This window comes from Suncus etruscus, chromosome 5 (genome assembly GCF_024139225.1).
Source record: "Suncus etruscus isolate mSunEtr1 chromosome 5, mSunEtr1.pri.cur, whole genome shotgun sequence".
NCBI lineage: Eukaryota > Metazoa > Chordata > Mammalia > Eulipotyphla > Soricidae > Suncus > Suncus etruscus.
This window is the reverse complement of record NC_064852.1, coordinates 22,869,840-22,889,406: the sequence shown is the minus strand read 5'-3', so window position 1 is coordinate 22,889,406 and position 19,567 is coordinate 22,869,840. Positions and strand designations below refer to the sequence as shown.

Sequence of the window (19,567 nt, the reverse complement as noted above, 5' to 3'; positions counted from 1 at the left end):
GGGGCATAGGCGATGCCATCCTTGGCCCAGAGCAGGAGACATGCCTTACCAGCTGTCCTGTCTTTGTATCCCACTTGCTGTTTGGAAGAAGGCAGGATTTGAGCCGGCATCTGGAAACTGCGATAACTGTTAGCCCTTCAGTGCCATCTGTCTCGCAGGGCAGTGACCTGTAAAATCACCCCATGCACCGTATTTCCAAGCCCCAGTGAGTGGGGTGAAGTAGGGTTGCACGAAATAATCCAAACCAGACTGAGGCTGAAACACATCATGTAGTCTGGCAGTCTTCTACCTCATATAGAGAGTGAGCTGCCAGCCAGAACTGTCCTTTTTATTGAGTACAGACACCACCCTGGATGGGGAGTAAGGACGGAGTAAGGACAGAGGGCTTAGTCCCGCTCAGGTTTACATATAAAATAATCTCTGTTTTGGGTAAAACCAAGTTGTAAACAAAGAAGCCAGGGATGATTTTTGCTTTGGGTAAAACAAAGGCATAATCTAACTAACAGTGACCATTTGCGAGTTTGCTAGTCAGTGTCAGCATCTGTCTTCTGCTGTGGCTGTTGTGAGTCCTGCAGCCACATGCTTGCTTACAAGCTCATCTCCAAAGAAAACCAAAAGTTCTTGAGAGCAGGAGAATGTTCCAGAAATGGGGAAACTGAGTCTGGAGCAGCTTCCATGGGCTGTCTTCATTATCAATTCCAGTTTACTGTCTGACTTAGGTGGTGATTAACCAGCAAAAGCTTTAGTTCAAAGGAGCTCAGAATTGGCAAAAGCTGAGGGTCCATACAACCTCTGTCCCAGGAGACCTGGGCGAATGCCTTGATTGTGGAAGTTGGCAGAGAGGCTGGAAGCAGCCTGCGCTCTTCAAGGCAACCTGTCTGGGGATGGCATGGGAGGGCAGTGCCCAGCTCTTCTTCTTGATCTTCTTGTTTTGGGGCCATTCCCAGCTCAGTGCTCAGAAGAGTCTTGTGCCAGGGATGGGGCCAAGAATCCGGTGTGTACAGTGTGGGTAGGGACCCTCTGTGGCTATGCTGGAGGACTGATTGTCCATGTCCCCAGGTGGTGGCACGTTTTTTATTTTTGTTGTTTTTTTGTTTGTTTGTTTTGATTTTGGACCACATCTGCAATACTCAGGAGTTACTCCTGGCTCAGCACCTGGGAATCAATTCTGGCAGTTCTCAGGGGACCCTCTGGGATGCCGGGGATTGAACCTGGATCTGCTGCATCCAAGGCAAATGCCCTACCCATTATGTACTAATGCTCTGGCCCCAGTGGCACATTTTTTTGGTTTGTTTTTGGGTCATACTTGGCAGCACTCGGGGGTTACTCCTGGCTCTATGCTCGGAAATCGCTCCTAGTAGGCTCGGGGGACCATATGGGATGCCAGCATTCGAACCACTGTACTTCTGCATGCAAAGCAAATGCCCTACCTTCGTGCTATCTCTCCAGCCCCCAGTGGCACATTTTTGAGGGACAATTTGACTCAAGAGCTCACACAACGGTTAGTAAGGGGTATATTTGAGGGGATAGCAAGACCCCATTCAGTCGGGTTGAGGTGCTCTATGGGATAGTTACCAAAGTGAAAACTGGACTTGTCACAAGAGCAGAGGGACAGTAGGTACCCTGGGGCAGGTCCTCATCTTACACCTTGCTCAGGTCACTCGTTTGGAGGGGTAATCAGCACCTGGTCCACTTTCCACCTGAAGATTTGGTCCAGTCATGATTGATTTTAGAATTGTTTTTCTTAATTACTTAATTTTGGTTTTGGAGGCCACACCCAGAGGTGCTCAGTGGTTTCCTCTGGTTCTGTACTCAGAAATCACCCCTACCAGGCTCGGGACCATACGGGATGCTGGGGATCAAACCCTGGTTAGCTGCATGCAAGCCAAACTTCCTACCCGCTGTGATATCGCTCCAGCCCTAGAATTGCTTGCTTATTTATGGCAGGCAGATCTGTCTTCTCAACAGAAACCCTGAAGTTTAGCCTTGGAGGGAATTTTCTTCTGGGAAGGAGCATTTTTTCCTGGTGCCTTCAGAAAGTACATTTTGGGGCTAGAGCAATAGCACGGCGGGTTGGGCATTTGTCTAGCAAGTGGCTGACCCAGGTTCAATCCCTGGCATCCAATGTGGTCTCCCAAGCTTGGTAGGAGTGATTTCTGAAGCAGAGTTTGGAGAAACCCATGAGTGCAGTTGGATGTGGCCACACACACACACACACACACACACACACACGAGTGCAGTTGGATGTGACTACACACACACACACACACACACACTACATGTCTTACTGTTCTGTGTCGCATTTTGGTATAAAATAGCCCTTTAATGTGCCCTTCCCAGTTACGATGAGGTGCGAGTGCAGTTGGATGTGGCTACACACACACACACGCACACACACACACACACCCGAGTGCAGTTGGATGTGACTACACACACACACACACACACACACTACATGTCTTACTGTTCTGTGTCGCATTTTGGTATAAAATAGCCCTTTAATGTGCCCTTCCCAGTTACGATGAGGTGCGGGGCTTCCCGAGAAGTGGCACTGAGCCTTTCTTGCTCGGGCACTGCTCTGGTACTATGCAAGGTGCTGCTTGTGGCATTGCACATAGTACCCTGTGTAGTGCTGGGGTGATGCTACTCGTGGTGTTGCTTAGAGTGCTCCTGTTCGAGGTAATTTTGCTCCTAACATGCTTGAGGCATGCACAGAGCTGCCAGTAGGTACTGTGCATAGGGTTACGCATGACACTGCTCAGGGAGCATAATGCATGCTATCATTTGTGTCTCAGAGCTCATGGCACAGCAGCCAGCATATTTGGGGTGAGTATGCAGCTGCCAGCAGCCCTTCCTCTCTCTTTCATTGCTCTGCTCTCTCACTCATTGCCCTGCCCTCTCCCCACCCCGCCACTGCCCTGCCCGTCTCATTCCCTGCTCTGCTCTCTGTCCCTTAGTTTGCCATGTGGGTGGACGCAGTCATCTTTGTCTTCAGCTTGGAGGATGAAATCAGCTTCCAGACCGTCTACCACTACTACAGCCGGATGGCCAACTTCCGGAGCACTGGTGACATCCCACTGGTCCTGGTGGGCACCCAGGGTGAGTCAGGTCCTCCAGAACCCCAGGAGTTCTGTTCTCATGGGTTCAGAGAACACCATTCTCCTTTGAACACACCTTTTCATAGCTAGAAGTCATGGAGCAGAAATGAGTGGCCATTCTATAAAATGGAGGCAGAAGGTTCTGCAGCTGCAGAATATATATACCATGCACACATGCATGCTAGTACACACACACACACACACACACACACACACACACACACATACACATACACGTACGTGCCTACGGCCCTCCCCCCCCAGGACTTTAGATAAAAATATATTTGACTTTCTGATTTGGGCTCTGAGGCCCTATCTAGCAGTGCTCAGGGCTTACTCCTGGCTGTATCCTCAGGGACCATTTCTGTAAAATTTGGGGGACCATATGGGGTCATGGGATTAAAACCAAGTCAGCCACATTTGAGGTAGCTCTTTATCCCCTGTCCCTTCATTCCAAACAGGTTTGACTCTTTGCTTTATTTAAGGATTCCTTCCTTCTCTTGGTTCTGTGCAACAGTTAGCAAGCTTTCCAACAAGTTATTTTCACGCCGGGCATATCCTGGTCTGTCCCTAGCAGGGTTTTATTTCACTCTGCCTGTTGCTATCTTATGACAGAATTTATACTGCAAATGTGGTGTGGCTCTTGGGGACAGGCTTCCACTGTAAGAACACCTTTCCTGTTTCCTTTTGGGTCATGGCAGGCTGGTCCCAGCATCTTGATGTCACAGCTGTGAGGATACTGGTCATCTTGGGCCCATCTTGGGCTCTGCGGGGACCATTGTCCCACCCAGCTCTGCACACACAGACACATGCAGCAGGTCAGAGGCACGTGGACAAGTCTGCCTGTTTGGAGCCGTACCTGCTAATGCGATCTTCACATTGAGGAAAGCTGGGCGAATGTTTATGCTCACATTTTTAATTCAAATACCACTGGTATTAATTCAAATACCCTTTGGAGGATCATGTCTGGATGGTCATCCCAGCCCAGATCTGGGTCTCTGACTTGGTACCCAGGCAAATCTTACCCTCCCTTGGCAGGACTGAGCATGATCTCAACTAGGTGATGTGCTCCTCAGTGAGTCTATTGTGGTTTAAAAGGAAGCCTCTGCCCCTTATGCTCCGTGTCAGGTTGGGGGCTGGCATTTCTGGACACAACCCCCCTCCATCCACCATCTTTATTTTTGCACCTTTGTGGTGGTCGCTGCCTGGCCAGAGACCCTACCTGTTGCTCAGTCCCCCATTACTGTAGTTCCTTGTGTTAGGGCTCCCTCCAGTGGTCACAAAACATATGACACTTAGAGGGAAATTAATTCTGCTTGCACTCAGAGCAGAGCAGAGCAGAGCAGGCAGATCTGAGTTGGTATCTTGGAAATTGTCAGTAAATATTTTGTAGTGAACAGCTTGGTCATGGCCTTCCTGATTAAAGCTGCTTTGTTGTTGTTTCTTTTTCTTTTCGGACCACACTCAGCAGTGCTCAGGTCTTACTCCTGGTTCTGTGCTCAGAGATTACTTCTGATGGGTTTAGGGGACCATATGGAGTGTTGGGGAATGAACCCAGGATGGCTGTGTGCCAGGAAAACCCTCTACCCACTGTACTCTATTGCTCCACCCCCTAAAGTGCTTTGAACTGGAAGTGATTTCCAGCAAGGACCTGTTCCTGCCTACAGACTTGCATGGGGTGTTTCTGAGCAGAGTGGGAGACTGTGCGTTCACATCTGTGTATACAGAGGGTGCATGCTGGAGATCCGTTTATACAGATGGGTGCATGCTGGTGTACGCATTTGTGAAGGCATGTTCACGTGTGTATACGTGCACACATAGTCCTACTGGTTCATGCACTAGCGTGAAGTAGTGGAAAATGAAGTGTCCGAGTCCGTGCTTCTGGTCTACACAGTTCCAACCCCCTAACTCACACCTGACCCTGCACCCTAAGACATCCTCCCTGGACAAATGCTGGAGTTTGAATGTAATCCTGCACCTCCAGACCTCTCTGACCCCTCAGATCTCTCATACCCCTTAAACCCCATAATCCCTTAGATTTTGCAGGCCCCTCTGATCATGCAGAATCCTCAGGCCACTTGGCCCTGAGCGTTCATAGGCTGAGCCAGTGGTTGCTGCGGTTTGTTGCAGCTCTTTCTTGTCCTACAAATAAGACTCTCTATTGTTGTGACCTCTAAAAGTCCAAGTATCTCCCAGCCTCTGGGACTGTGCTTCTGACCATCTCTCAACCCTGTAGCTCTTCTCTCATCCCCCTCCCCAGTGTTTTTCCTGAATGGCAAGTGGCCAGAGACCAGCAAGGTCAGGCTCTGCTTCCTTAGCACCACTCTGCTTTCCAGGACGCAGGAGACAGGACAGAACTATTCTTTTCCTCTCCAGCTCTACCTCATTCAGTCTCTCAGGTCTTGCACTGTAGTGGAAGCCTCATACCCCAACCCGGATCTGTAAGCAATGCTGACCCAGAAAATAATTCACACAAGGTTAGGGAAATAAAACAGGGAGCTTCCACCACAAGCTGTTTGCAAGCAGGCAAAAGATACCGCCAGGCAGACAGGCTAGCTGTGGGGCCAAAACCCGGAAGAAGTTTCTCTGACCCAATGTCTTTATTGGGAAGTGTAGGACTACCTACATGGGTGGAGATCAGGAAGGAGTACGGGGGCAATCCAGAGGTTCTTCACGCCCAGGTAGAACAAGCACTTGCAAGGAAGAAATATCCTGATTAGAGTGAGAACTACTTACTCCAACATCGCACTCACTCAGTCTTGAACTCTGCACCTCTGCATGCGTCCACAGGAACTGAGCCTCCGTTTTGGTGCCCTTGTGTCCCTGTGAGGTGTCTGTCCTCACAACTTTTCCAGCTTGTCCCTCCCACCAGCGAGCCTCCTCCTGTCTCAGTTCATGCCCAGTGTGCCTGTGCCCTGCAGCTCCTGAGCCATGTGCCCGGCCTGGGGTACCATTGCGGCCTCTGTTCCAATCCTTGCAGCCTGGTATGTTCCCTGATCTCCCCCAATCTGGGCAGCTCGTGTCTGTCGAGAGGTGGTACCACTGTAGATAGGGAGGCTTCTGTCCTAAGGACTCCCCCTGATTTCAAGTATGATATGGAAGTTTGTTTGTTTGTTTGTTTGTTTTTGGGCCACACCCGGCTGCGCTCAGGGGTTACTCCTGGCTCTCTGCTCAGAAATCGCTCCTGGCAGGCCCGGGAGACCATAGGGGACGCTGTGATTCGAACCACTGTTGGTCCTGGGTCTGCGCTTGCAAGGCAAATGCCCTACCGCTGTGCTATCTCTCCAGCCCCGAAGTTTGGATCAAGTTTCATGTCTTGGGAAGGCCATGAAGGCCCAATGCCAGGACCTTGAGTGTGCAGCAGAGGCTGGTTGCTGTATCCACATGCAAGCAGGACATGCCTGCCCCGGATGAGCGAGGTGGAGATTTGTCACTTTGACAAATTCCCTGAGGTCGTGCTACTGAGACCCTGATTCCCAGAGTCCCTGAGAGTGCTGTCAGGAAGAGACCTTGCTAGGCTCTTTCCGCTGGAGCTTTGGTCATTCACAGTCTGTTTCAAGCATATAGTGGTCTCCTGGCCAGGCTGGGTATGGATGTGGAGATGGCCCAAAGGATTTGGCTTGCTGGCCACAGGAAGCTCTGTGGGAAGTGTTGGGGGAGAGTTTTGGCAGGTCCCAAGGAGCCGTGGCAAGTGTGTGACCTGACTGAGTGGGTGTGTGATTGCCCTGGCAGCCATGTGCCCATGTGTGGCAGGAAGGGGGGCCTCCTGTACTTGGCGATGCTCAGACCCTCCCTTGGAACAGGCCACTGCTGCTGCAGAGGCCAGTGCTTCCCCAGACAGGATCTGGGTACAGCAGTGGGCGTGTGCCTGTGTGTGCAAGGTCTTGGGTGCCACTCAACCCCTGGTGGATAGCGGCTAGATCACAGAGGGTAAAGGAGTGCCGAGGAGCCTGATAACTGGGCACTGGCCCCGAGAACCAGATGACAGGTGGCACGTGTGTGGCATGCTTTAGGCAATGTGACCATGATGGATCAGAACCATGCAGCTTGTTTTGTTTCAGGGAGTAGCATCTGTTCATCCATTTGTCCATCTATCTGCTTACCTACAGGTGCTCAAGGATGAGACATGCAGGTGGTGAGGTTGTGAGGAGCTGTATCAGGCCCTGCAGATGGGAGATTCTGGGTGGCCCTGGGTGGGCACAGAGTATTCTGCAGTCTGAGGCTTGGCCCCAGGACCACACTGGGACTCTGTGTTTTGGCAAAGACTCATGTGACTACAACCCCCTATCCCCCATCTCACCCTGGTCTTGGAGTGACCCTCTGATCCCAGACAGAACAGTGAGCAGAGGTCGCTGGTGAATGTAGACTGTGCCCGTCCCTTTGTACCTCAGCTGATTGGAGTGCTCAGAGCCCACAGGGGAACCCCGTCCTCTCCTCCCCGGATGCCTGTGCCCAGGCAGGGCTCTGCTGTGATCTTACCTGAGCTGATCACCCAATTCAGGCTGTTCCCCTCTGCCCTCACAGGGTCCCCCACTCCTGCAGGGATTGTCACAGCCCAACTCTTGCTGGCATCCTGATGGACTCGAGCCCCCTCCTCCATGTCTCCTGCCCTCAATTTGAGATGTTTCTTTGCAGCCTCCAAGAGGAGGCACATGTTGCCTTCTGGAGAGGTTCCCTAAGACCCAGATGGAACAGATTGTCCTACTGACAGCCATTTTCTCTGTCAGACTGTCCCACTATTGGGTCATTCCAACAGCCCATCCCACTGTCAGACCCTCTCGCTGACAGCCTGTCTTGCAGTTCACCTATTCTTCTGTCAATCTTTTGCATTGTCAGATCCTCTCTCTGTTGTACCGTTTCACTGTCAGACCCTTCTGCTGTAGGCTCTTCCCTCTAAGATTGTTCCTTTGGACTGTCCCATTGTTGGACCCTCCCATTCTCAAATTGTCCCACTGTCGCACTGTCCTGTTGTCAGACTGTCTGCTGTCAGCCTATCCTGTTGTTGGACTGTAGTTAGACCATTTGCTCTAGGACTGTCCTTCTGTCAGCCTGTCCTATTTTCGACCATTCTGTGGTCAGCCCATCCCGGTCAGGCATAGTGTTCTTCGGACTCACACACACAGTCTGAGATTCAGCTGAGCAGATGCATGATGTGGGAGCCCCCTGTGATTGGGGGTTGGGGTGCCCCTGCTGCTCACTGGGTCCCTGTGACCATCTGTTGCAGATGCCATCAGCTCCAGCAACCCGCGGGTCATCGATGATGCCCGTGCCCGCAAGCTCTCCAGTGACCTCAAGCGCTGCACCTACTACGAGACGTGCTCTACGTATGGGCTCAATGTGGACAGAGTCTTCCAGGACGGTGAGTGGGTCTGGGTCAGCCGGACAGGGTCAGCCAGGAAGGTGAGTGGACGTGGGTTCAGAGGGACAGGGGCTGCTAGGACATAGAGTACAACAGGCAATAGAGGGAATCTGCAGCTCAGCATACTGGGTACATGTCTCACCACTCACACATGTAGGGTACATGAACACAGACCATTGACATACAGGGCAGTGTACATTGGAGAGGGTCTCACATAGGGAGACACACAAGGAGGGTCTTTCACATGGGTAGATCACACACAAGAGGCTTTTGGTGGGTGGGTTTGTTTTTTTTTTTTGGCCCCACCCAGCAGTGCTCAGGGGTTACTCCTGTCTCTGTGCTCAGAAATCCTGGCAGGCTCAGGGGACCATATGGGATACTGGGGATTGAACCCAGGTTTGTCCCAGGTCGGCTGCATGCAAGGCAAATGCCCTACCACTGTGCTATCACACTGGCCTCATAAGAGGCCTTTGAATCCCGTCAGCATGCTAGCTCATACTCTGCTTTCACAAAACAGCTGCATGTGTTATTCTCTGGAGAGCAGACGTGAGGGGCTGTGTGTCCCCTAGAGCCGGCCATGTTGGGCCTTCAGTGAGTGAGCTCCTGTGGGAATTGTGTCCCTCACATCCACACCAGCACTGACTTCTTGTGGGTTTGTGCCACTGGCGTCTACACAACAGGAACTCCCGTGGGAACGGTGTCCCTCATGTCTAAATCAGCACTGAACTCTGGCCCTGCCACAGTACCTCAGGCAGGGCGACTTCCCACAGATAAGGGGACTGTCAGCTTGTGGTCAGGATGCTGCATGTTTGTGTTGGGGTGCTGTTGCCTCAGTGTCCCAGCACTGAGGACCCATGAGCAGCCCTCTTGGTCCCAGGTCTCATGCCCAGTTGCCGTGGAGGAGTCGATCTTGCCTCACGCCCCCTCCCCCCCCAGTTCAGCCCCAGGTGATCCCCCAGCTTGGTTCCATGTGTGTGGGGGCAGCTGGGCAAATCCTGCCAGAGGCCACATGCTTTGTTGTCTCTGTGAGCACACACGATGCTTTAGGGAGCTTCTCCTACTTTGGGGCCCAGTACCTGGGTCCTGTCTGCTCTTTCACCTCAGTGTGTTCCCATCTCCTTGCTTCACCCCACTGCATTCCTCCAGGCCCTGCCTCCTTTTGGACTGCATTTTCTTTCTGGCTTATAACTGGGCCCTTCTCCACAGGCCTGTGATAGCTTCAGCCTTCTGCACTTCATGTGCCTCCTGCTCCCCTATTGTATATGAGAACATTTTCATAAGATTATTCTTTGCCTGTTGTCCCACCTTGACCTTCCAGGTGGGGGGTGCTGTTGAGAGCCGAATAAATAGTTTGGGAGTGAGGTGTTCGGGGGCTTTTGCCAGAGTTTACTGGCTGGCTCGAGGTGTTTTTTGGAGCTGGTAGTAGGCTGACAAAGGACTCTCTTCGCCCAGCCTTTTACCCCTTAACCCTCTGTCTGTGTGGATTATTTGCTGCGGATAAATATTACCAAGATCTACCCCTACAAGGGGATAAGGGGATAGGAATCAATATCTCATTCTGGGAGCTCTTTGAGGATACACAAATAACCGATAAAGGAGTAGACGGGACCCAACACTCCCCCACCATCCCTGGGATCCTGGGACCCCAGACCTCCAGCTAACCCTATTATCCCAGATGCTGAGGCAGAAAAAGCCTGGAGTCCTGGGGAAGCAGTGGGGTCCTCGGGGTCTCTGTCCCCTCCCATCACGATCACTAAGTAACTTGGGGTACTGTGAAGGCCACTCCCCCTATCACCTTCTTTCCCTACCCCATTACCTTTTCCTTCTCCTATCACTTTTTCTTTTCCTGCTCCATCACCTCCTCTCTCAAATTGTACCAGGCCTGTGCAGGTAACTCATTGAATGGGGGATCAGACAGGAAGCACAGGAGGAAAATGGGGCTCATTTCTAAGCCAGGGACACATGGGCCAGTGTCAGCTCCAGGAAGGGCCCTTGAAAGTGGTGTAGCTGAAGAAGGTACAAAGGAACCCTTCGTCACCACCATTCTTTATTAAGAAAAGACCCTGTTTCTGCCACCCAAAATTGTTTGGAAAAATCCTTGCCCTTCACAGGTTTGGAGGAGGTAGTTGGCCACTCTTGTGGTGTGTAGACCTATATCCCTTGGGATGGTATCTGAAAGATGGACCATGTCCCCCCCCCCCAATATGGCAAGTCAGCATGGGGTGACTGTAGGGGGCAGGTGGCCATACTGCTGTCTTTGAGGACTGACAGGAAGGGGCTTTCTGCCCCTTGGGGGGGGTTCTGACCTCAATTACCCTGAGTGGCCCCTAGTCCAGCAGAGTTCAGACACAGTGCTGTCATGGCTGAACTGAAACTAGCCTATTCCCAGGATGTATGCAGGTCAGGTAGTGAGCGTGAAGAAAATGTTGTTCCTGGGCCAGAGCAATAACACAGTATAAGGTGTTTGCCTTGAACGCAGCCAACCCAGGATGGACCCAGGTTCAATTCCCAGCATCCCATATGGTCCCCTGAGCCTGCCAGGAGTGACTTCTGAGTACAAAGCCAGGAATAATACCTAAGTGCCACTGGGTGTGGCCCAGAAACAAACAAACAAAAAAGAAAACAAAGAAAATGCTGTTTCTGGACACAGCAATTTATTCCTGGGTGAAGTGAAGTCAGCGATTCTTCTGGAGTTGGGCACTGCTGTGGCATCTCACCGGTGGCCTCTGAGCATCTCACCATGGTCCATCTTTAATAAACCGTCTTATTACACTGTAGACTTGTTCTCCCCGATCTAGGCAGTGTTTCCCTAGTGGGGTCTGTCTGCAAAGCCTTCATGTTGACACAGAGCCCAGCTGGAAGTGCAAAAAGCCTGTGGGGCAAAGAGCGGCTTGTGGGCCCCATGGGCCCCTTGGAGTCTGGGGGTCCCCCAGGTGGGTTTTGACACTTTCAGTCTCTGGTCAAACACTGTTGCTTTTCTCACCTTATGAGTGTTTCTGTTTGTGGAGCTTGTTTGGGAGCTCTGGGGGTTTTGAATGGGGATCTGGAAGACACTGGAGTCAAGCCAGGGATCTACTCCTTTTCTGGAGGAGAGTTGGGGCTTGGGTTTGGTGTTGGATGGAACAGAGTTGATGGCAACACCGCCATTGGGCAGATGTTACAATTCGGAGATGACAAGTTCTGATACCTATGCAGGCAGACGTTGAGCTGAGAATGGGTCCTGGCCTCACACGTGTGCATTATGTGGATGCAGGACTGTGGGTGGAAGGCATGGTTCAGAGCCCCGCACTCTGCCTCCAGCGGCTCGCCACAGCATGTGGCCACTGTGTCTAATGGGTCTGTGTGTGTGTCTGAAGCATTGCCCGGATAATGGCCCAGCCCAGATGGAGATCTACATGTTCCAGCAGTGAGAGGGGAGCTCTGGTGGTTGCTGGGGAGTACGGGGTGGCAGAACTGGTGTTGTCTGTAGGAGGCACCTACAGGGTGTAGGTGAGTGGTATGGGTGCATGCACCAGACAGGGCACCTCATTCTCCGAAGGCCATGCCTGCCTTCAGCCCCATCTCCCCAGACAGTGCATGCTTTCCTAGAGGCTGGTCCACAGGGTGTCTGCTATCTTGGCGCCCCACCTGTGCTGAGAGAGAGAACCTCAGAGCCAGAAGTCATGTGACTTGGCTGGGGCTGTGCAGTAGGTCAGAGAGCCCCTGTTGGCACCTGCACTGGCATCAGTGATGGAAACCTGATGGAAGCCTTTTCCCTGCCAGGTGCACATCCTAGTGTCCAAGTGAGGATTCTGTTCCCTAGGGGGTGTGGCCCAACCTGATGTGTGCTTTGTTTAGGGGTGTGTCTTGATTGGGTGTTCCTTAGGGCTGTAGCTTAGGGACATATACTAATTGGGGCTTTTCCTAGTCAGGGGCGTTTAGGGGCATGGCTTGCTTAGGGGTGTATTCAAAATGGAGGTGTGTTTTCTGTAGGGGTGTGTCTAGCCTTGGCATGCTTTGTTTGGGGTCGTGGCCTAGTCAGGGGCGGTTAGGGGTGTCTTGTCTGGGGTATGTCTTCATCAGAGGACTGTGAGTTCTGCAGTGAGGATGTGTCCAGAGTAGGCAGACTGGTGAGCAGGTACCAGCCTCTACTATCTATAGGCTCCTTACTTATTTGTCTTTTAGAGCCAAACTCATTTGTGCTCGAATTTGCTCCTGGTTCTGTGCTCGGGGATCACTGTGTGTGTGTGTGTGTGTGTGTTTGTGTGTGTGTGTGTGTGTGTACCAGGAGACATGTGTTGTGCTGGGGATTGCCCCCTCCTGGTTCTGTGCTCGGGAATCACTGTGTGTGTGTGTGTGTGTGTGTGTGTGTGTGTGTGTGTGTACCAGGAGACATTTGTTGTGCTGGGGATTGTGTGTGTGTGTGTGTGTGTGTGTACGTACCAGGAGACATTTGTTGTGCTGGGGATTGCACCCATGGGGGCAACATGCAAGACAACTGCTTTAGCACCTGAACTAGCTCTCCGGCCTCTATTTGTGGTCTTATTTTTGTTTTGTTATGGGATCATATTTATGGTTTTCAGGAGTTATTCCTGGCAGACTCAGGAGATTCTATTGGGTTCTGGAGATTGAACCTAACCTATGTTGACTGTGTGCAAGGCAAGCACCTTATCCACTGTACTATCACTCTAACCACTAAGTATGGTCTTTTTAAAATAATTTTTCTCTTAGCACACTTTGACTTGTTTGGGGGCTACACTTGATGGTGCTCAGGACTTACTCTGCAAGGCTGGGAGTGGGGTGGAATCTTATGAATCATCCAACCCAGATTGGCTCTGTACAAGGCATCTGTACTATCTTCAACCCAAGACTAGACTTTTTGTTTATTTGCTTGTTTTTTCCTTAAACACCATGATTATAAAGTTGTTATGATTTGGTTTCAGTCTTACAATGTACACCACCCCTCACCCCTGAAAATTTTCCACCACTAATGTTCTCAGTTTCCCTCACTACCATCCATATCACTTTATCTCTTTTTTGTTTTGTTTTTGGGGTTTTGTTTTGGGTCCCATCCTGTGGCTCTCAGGAGTTATTCCTGGCTTTGCACTCAGAAATTACTTCTGGCAGACTCAAGGGTCTATATGGAATGCTGGGATCGAATCCTGATAGGCCCCTTACAAGGCAAACACCCTATCCACTGTGCAATATTGCTCCATATTGGACTTTTTTTTGTGTTTGTTTTTTTGGCCACATCCGGTGACTGGTTATGTGCTCAGAAAACGCTCCTGGCTTGGGGGACCATATGGGACTCCTGGGGATCTAATCAAGGTCTGACCTGATGCATGCAAGACAAATGCCCTACCACTGCGCCATTGCTCCAGCCCCAAGGCTGGACTTTTTGTTTGTTTGTTTTTTGTTTTTTTTGGGGGGGTCACATCCAGCAGCACTCAGGGATTACTCCTGGCTCCATGCTCAGAAATCACTCCTGGCAGGCTCGGAGGACCATATGGGATGCTGGGATTCGAACCACCATCCTTCTGCATGCAGGGCAAATGCCCCACCTCCATGCTATCTTTTCAGCCCCCCAACTTTTAAAGACAAATGATCTGAGAATATCAGGTCAAGGTCATTTGCTTCAAATCATCTGCCTGCTTGAATTGTGTGAGCATATGTGATATATATGATTTTGCATGCGTCCTTGTGTGTTTCTATGTGTCTGGACATGGAAACCTTTGTGGCTGTATGCAGCATGTTGCATATGCATTCACATGCCTGACCACATGTGCACATACACATTCATGTGTCTGTGGTGGGACTGTGGGATGATCCATGTGTCCATAAGTCACAATCTCGAGTGGCACTTGAGTGTAGATACCATCTTTCCTACACGAGTTGGGGGGTGGGCAGACCACCCTCCCCTCAGGCAGAGAACTATGTGGATTCTTTGCAAAACCAGGAAGGTTCCCATCGCAGTAGATATAGATTAGCGACAGCCAGAGGCTTGAGGAATGTTGGTTCTTTCAGCAGTGCCAAGTGCTTTTCTGTCTTCTGTCCTCTGACAGTTTCTCACTCTATCTGGAGCTTGCCCTGCGATGCTTTGCTCAGTGGACACAGCTCGTGGATCCCCGTGCCCACACAGGCATGCAGTAACACCCCATGTTTCCACCACAAGACCATGAGACTCTGGAGTGGGGCAAGCGCCATGTTGATCTCCATGTCCGACACTGGCCCATGGGCCGCCTGCAGCCCATGTGTCTGTCAGCGACAGAAAATGGCTTATGCTAATCCCTTCCCATGCTGTGGCCTCGTCCGCTCACCACGATGCCCCAGGATCCCTCTTAATGACTGCAGTCAGCTTGAATTAGCTCAGTGTCATTAATGCATATAAATGGCTTTTATTTTTGCTCATAATCTGTCCATAATACCATGGCATTCTGCTCTTTCTAATGTTTTTGGAATGACTGAGCGGTGATGGACTTATTGACCTATATAACCCTCGGCTGCAGCTCTGATCAGAAGAATCTGGAGCTGATCCCCAGTGATCATGGGGGGTGTGCAGTAAGGGGCTGTGGGCTTGGGAACCTTCTGCTTTGTTCTCAGTAGTTTATTTCTGCCAAGCCAGGGTCCTAGCTCAGGGATAATCTGCACTCTTGAGGACCCTTCGATGTGCTGCTCAGGGCATTGAAGGGGAAGGAATACTCTGAGGCTTACCACTCTGAAATTCTTTTTCATGTTGTTTTGTTTTGGGGTCATACCTGATTGTGCTCAGGGTTAACTCCTGGCTCTGCGTGTGGGGTCACTTCTGGTGGGACTCAGAGGATCCTATGCAGGGATCCAACCTGAGTCTGCCACATGCAAGGCCAGCACCCTTCTGGCTGACATTCTTTAATATGAGAATTATGAGTACTCACTGTCACACAGACTTGATATTTTTTGGCTTTTGCTTGCAGAGGGCTCTCTTGGAGTCCATGCAGGGGTGGGAGGGGAGTGTTGTTCCCAGGAGGCTATAGGTATCCCCAAAGGGCAGGTGGGAATTTGGACGTTTAGCAGAGAGGAGAGCGCTTTAATTGCAGTGCCATCAGTTTCCCCCATCTGAAGGGAAATCCAGAGGCCTGAGAACTCGCTCTTGTAATTCAGTTAGTGGCCACGATGGGGCTTGGAGGCTTGCTTTTCCCACTGGTCTGGCATATCAGTGCTTCTGTGGTTATGGCCGCAGCAATGTGAAAAGGCCGCTCAGTGGGGCCAGAGGAACAGGCGGGAGAAGGATTAGCCTCCCACCGTGTGGTATGAAATTGCACCTGGAAATTCATCTACCTTGGTGAGACTCTCTCCTTCTCAGGAAGCAGATCTTTGCCTCTCTCCCTGCTTGCTTTAAGGTGCTTTATCTCCAGATCTGGGGAGAGGAGGAGGGCGCAGTGATGGCATCGGCCAGCAGAGGGCAGTGCGACGGCAGCCGCGCGCCCTGCAGGTGCATAAATGAAGCGCAAGGTGAGGGCAGAGCCAGGGAGAGTTGCCATGGCTGGTTTAATCCCAAAGATGCAGTGAATTAAATGAGGCATGAGGCGGAGGGGAGAAAAATGCTCCTGAAACTGCACGGTCTGGATCTCAAGACTCCCACAGCTGCCTCTAGCATGCATGCAGCATGTAGGAACCTTATTTTCACCATTCTGCCTGCTTTCCCCCTGGGAAGTCTTTCCTAAAAGCAACTCAGTCAGGAATCCTTTATCCTAAAGGTTCACCCCCAAACTACCAGGTACCAGGAACTTTGGGGTCTGTTCCTGCTGCCTGTCCCCCTGTCTCTGCTTCCTCTCTAGGCAGTTGTGCTCATCTTTATTGCTCCTCCCCGAAAAGATGCTTGGGTCTTTTTCTTCCTTCTCTCACCTTAATTAATTTATTCATTGTGTGTGTGTGTGTGTGTGTGTGTGTGTGTGTGTGTGTGTGTGAGTGTCATACCTGGTATTGCTCACGGGTTCTCCTGCTCTGCACTCAGAAATTACTCCTGGCAGCCTCACTCAAGGAACCATATGGGATGCTGGGGATAGAACCCAGGTTGGCCATGTGCAAGGCAGGTTCCCTGTCCACTGTTCTATTGCTTCGTGCTGCGAGTCTAGACTCGGATGAATAGGCCTGAAGCAGGAGTGCTGTGAGGATAAAGAAAACTAGACAGACATAATATAGAAAAGCATAGGGTCAACTGAATGCCCTGGCTGCCCTCCATGTATGATTTTTATTATTCAGTGTCAATCAACATTGGAGGAAGGGCAGATGTTGTTAATTAGACAAAAGCACCCATCTTTTGCTGACCAAGCCTGAGTGGGTCTGTACATCTCAAAAGAGGTGTGTGAAGGGAAGAGGAAGCTAGGGCAAAGTCTCTGTAGATTGTCTTCCTCTGAGTGAATATGGACTCACTCAGCAGTGGTCCTCAAACTATGGCCCGCGGGCCACATATTGTATTTGTATCTGTTTTGTTTCTTCATTGCAAAATAAGATATATGCAGTGTGCATAAGAATTCGTCCATAAGTTTTGTTTTTACTATAGTCCGACCCTCCAATTGTCTGAGGGACAGTGAACTGGCCCCCTGTTTAAAAAGTTTGAGGACCCCTGGTAGAGCCTCGATGGCGAACCTATGGCACGTGTGCCAATGGCGGCACACAAAGGCTTTGCAGCTGGCATGAGGGAAGGTCCTCAATTAAGATATATGGCGTGAGGGGAGACTAGTGTGCCGGTGTCTGCTTTGCAGCTCACCTGCCAACAGGGCCGGACTGGCCATTGGGAGGACCGGGCATTATGCGGCAGTTTGGTCACTCGGGCTCAAAAAGATTAGCCATCACTGGACTACAGTGAATATGGACCCTCATCAGCAGGCCTTTAGGTAATTCAAATTAGAATCCCTAAATCAGGCTAGAGATATAGCACAGTGGTAGGGCATTCTCCTTGCATGCAGCTGACCCAGAAAGAACCCGGTTTGATTTTCAACATCCTATATGGTCTCTCAGCCCACCAGGGGCGATTTCTGAGTGCAAAGCCAGGAGTGACCCCTGAGCACCGCCTGGGTGTGGCCCAAAAACCAATCAATCAATCAGTTAATCAAGTTTAAAAAAAAAAAAGAATCCTTAAATCATTTCTCTCTCTGCCACTCTTCTTGGACTACTGGTATCTAGCTGAACTTAATTATTTCTTGAATGTTTTCCTATGCAACAGCTTTTATTTTTGACAGCTTAAAAAATAAGTCAAAGAATTTTTAAAAAATAAAGGAATTGCTATGGGTAATAACAAAAAAGTCTGTTGTTTGGTGCAGGGGGAAAATATGCTTTCCCCCAGAAAATTAGATTTCGCACATAAAACTTAGTAATTCTAGTAAAGACAGGTCATTGCCAGTTTTAAGCCAAATAAGCAAACTCAAAGCGACCTCGCTGTCAGCGTGATTCTCAGTGGTTTTTTTTTTTTATTTTAAAATTTTTTTGAGGGGGGGTAGTATAAATCAACTTTTGCGCAGCCAAGCCCTCCCCGGGTCTACTCCAATCATTCCTGCCACTTTTGCCGCAGGGAGAGGCTTTGGCGAGGTGTAATTTACTGTCCTGTGGCAAGGTATGTTTATGTTTAAACTGTACAACAGGGCAGCTAATGAGAAAGATAGGAAATTTATAGTCCCTGGTGATTGATAGGCTACTGCCTCGGCATTAATTGAAATCTGAAGGCTCACAGCTGTGGGCTTAAGTTAGGGGGGAAATTACTTCGGTTGAAAGAAAACTTTGAGATCTGCTGCCCCATATTTGGGAGGTAATATCTCCTGCTGACAGTTTGGGGAGGGGGTGTCCAGACATCACTCCGTGGCCAGGACTCAGGTAATTATGCAGAGGTGCTGAGGGTCCTTGTTCCAAAACCTCACCCGTTTGATTCTTTTAAACATCTTATAAACATGGTGCTAAGTTTAGACACTTATAGCAATGAAATTCTCACTGGCTACTCTCTGCTAAATAGACCCACTGGACTCTTGAAAGCAGGAGGAGGGGGAAGAAGGAACCTCTGGACTAATAAAGGCAGAGACAGCCGGTGATGTTCGCTGCAGTCGCCTTAAATTTCACGGTCGTATTTAATCTGGGAATGTCTAAAGCAATCTCCCAGCCCTCTTGCTCCCTGTCAGCTTTCAAATGTGCTGTTCTTGTGGAAGCCCCATCTTGTGCAAATGTCTAAATTTTCCCATTAAGTGCTTAAAAAGTAATAAAAGTAAAGCCATTAGGCTGCACTCGTCAAAGCCACATCAGGAGAAATATTCTCCGGCGCAATAAACCTGATCAAGAAGGGGGTTTGTTCCCCCCACCTTGTTCCCCGGGCTCCTTCCCGGCGCGTGGACTCAGGAAAGTAAATGGCTTAAGTGGAGGGCAGTTTAAATTTTTAATGCAATCTTATTGCAACTGTTAGTGCGTGATTAAAGTGCAAAGGGGCCTTAGATGTTTGGTGAGATTTATAACAGACGCCCTGTGATCCCCTTTCTCCATGCTGACTTACAGCTGTTATGACAGCTCAATGCTTTCTGGGGGCCAGGGGAGAGCCCCTAGAGCTGGGCCCTTATTGCAGACTAAATCACACCGGCCGCGCTGCCCACCCCGTCTCCTGGGTCGCCTGCCTTCTGCAGTGGTCCAAGGTGAGTACCCCATTCTATCTGGATCCTGGTCTAGGCTGACAACCTCAGAGTGGAGCAGAAATGACCAAAGTCATGCCCCTCATACCCAGCTGTCAGGACACCCCCAGACCTGTCACCTGGATTTCTGTGCCTAGACTGGAAGAATCTCTGTGAATTGCAAGCTTCCTCCTTTGGGGGCATTTAAGGATTTTTGCATTAAGGTAAATGGATTGCATTAGGCATTGGATCTAAAGGGAACGGCACACCCATTTTAGTGTGCCTATGCAAAAAGGAACAATGCTATATTATATTGTTGGTGATTTAAGGGGTAGAAATGGCGGGCTATACCCTCTCTGTGCCTGGTTTTGGCCTGAGCTATTTTTATCCCAGGCTAGACTTTTCTTCTAGAATTTTGAGTTAGGCAGAACCAGAACAAGCAAAGAAAAATAAAATAAGAATTAAAAGAAAAAATATAGGGATGGAGAGGCTACCTTCGCATTTGGGAA

General features: G+C 50.2%; 1 protein-coding gene across 5 annotated transcripts in view; it reads left to right on the top strand.

Annotated features, from left to right (window-relative positions):
• AGAP1 (ArfGAP with GTPase domain, ankyrin repeat and PH domain 1) overlaps positions 1-19,567 on the top strand; it is a 348,034-nt gene that overhangs the window by 94,130 nt on the left and 234,337 nt on the right. For all 5 annotated transcript variants that reach the window (XM_049773603.1, XM_049773601.1, XM_049773600.1 and 2 more), the window contains 2 exons: positions 2,958-3,099; positions 8,323-8,457. In XM_049773603.1, coding sequence (XP_049629560.1) covers positions 2,958-3,099; positions 8,323-8,457 — 277 coding nt within the window. The remainder of the gene's footprint in view (positions 1-2,957; positions 3,100-8,322; positions 8,458-19,567) is intronic.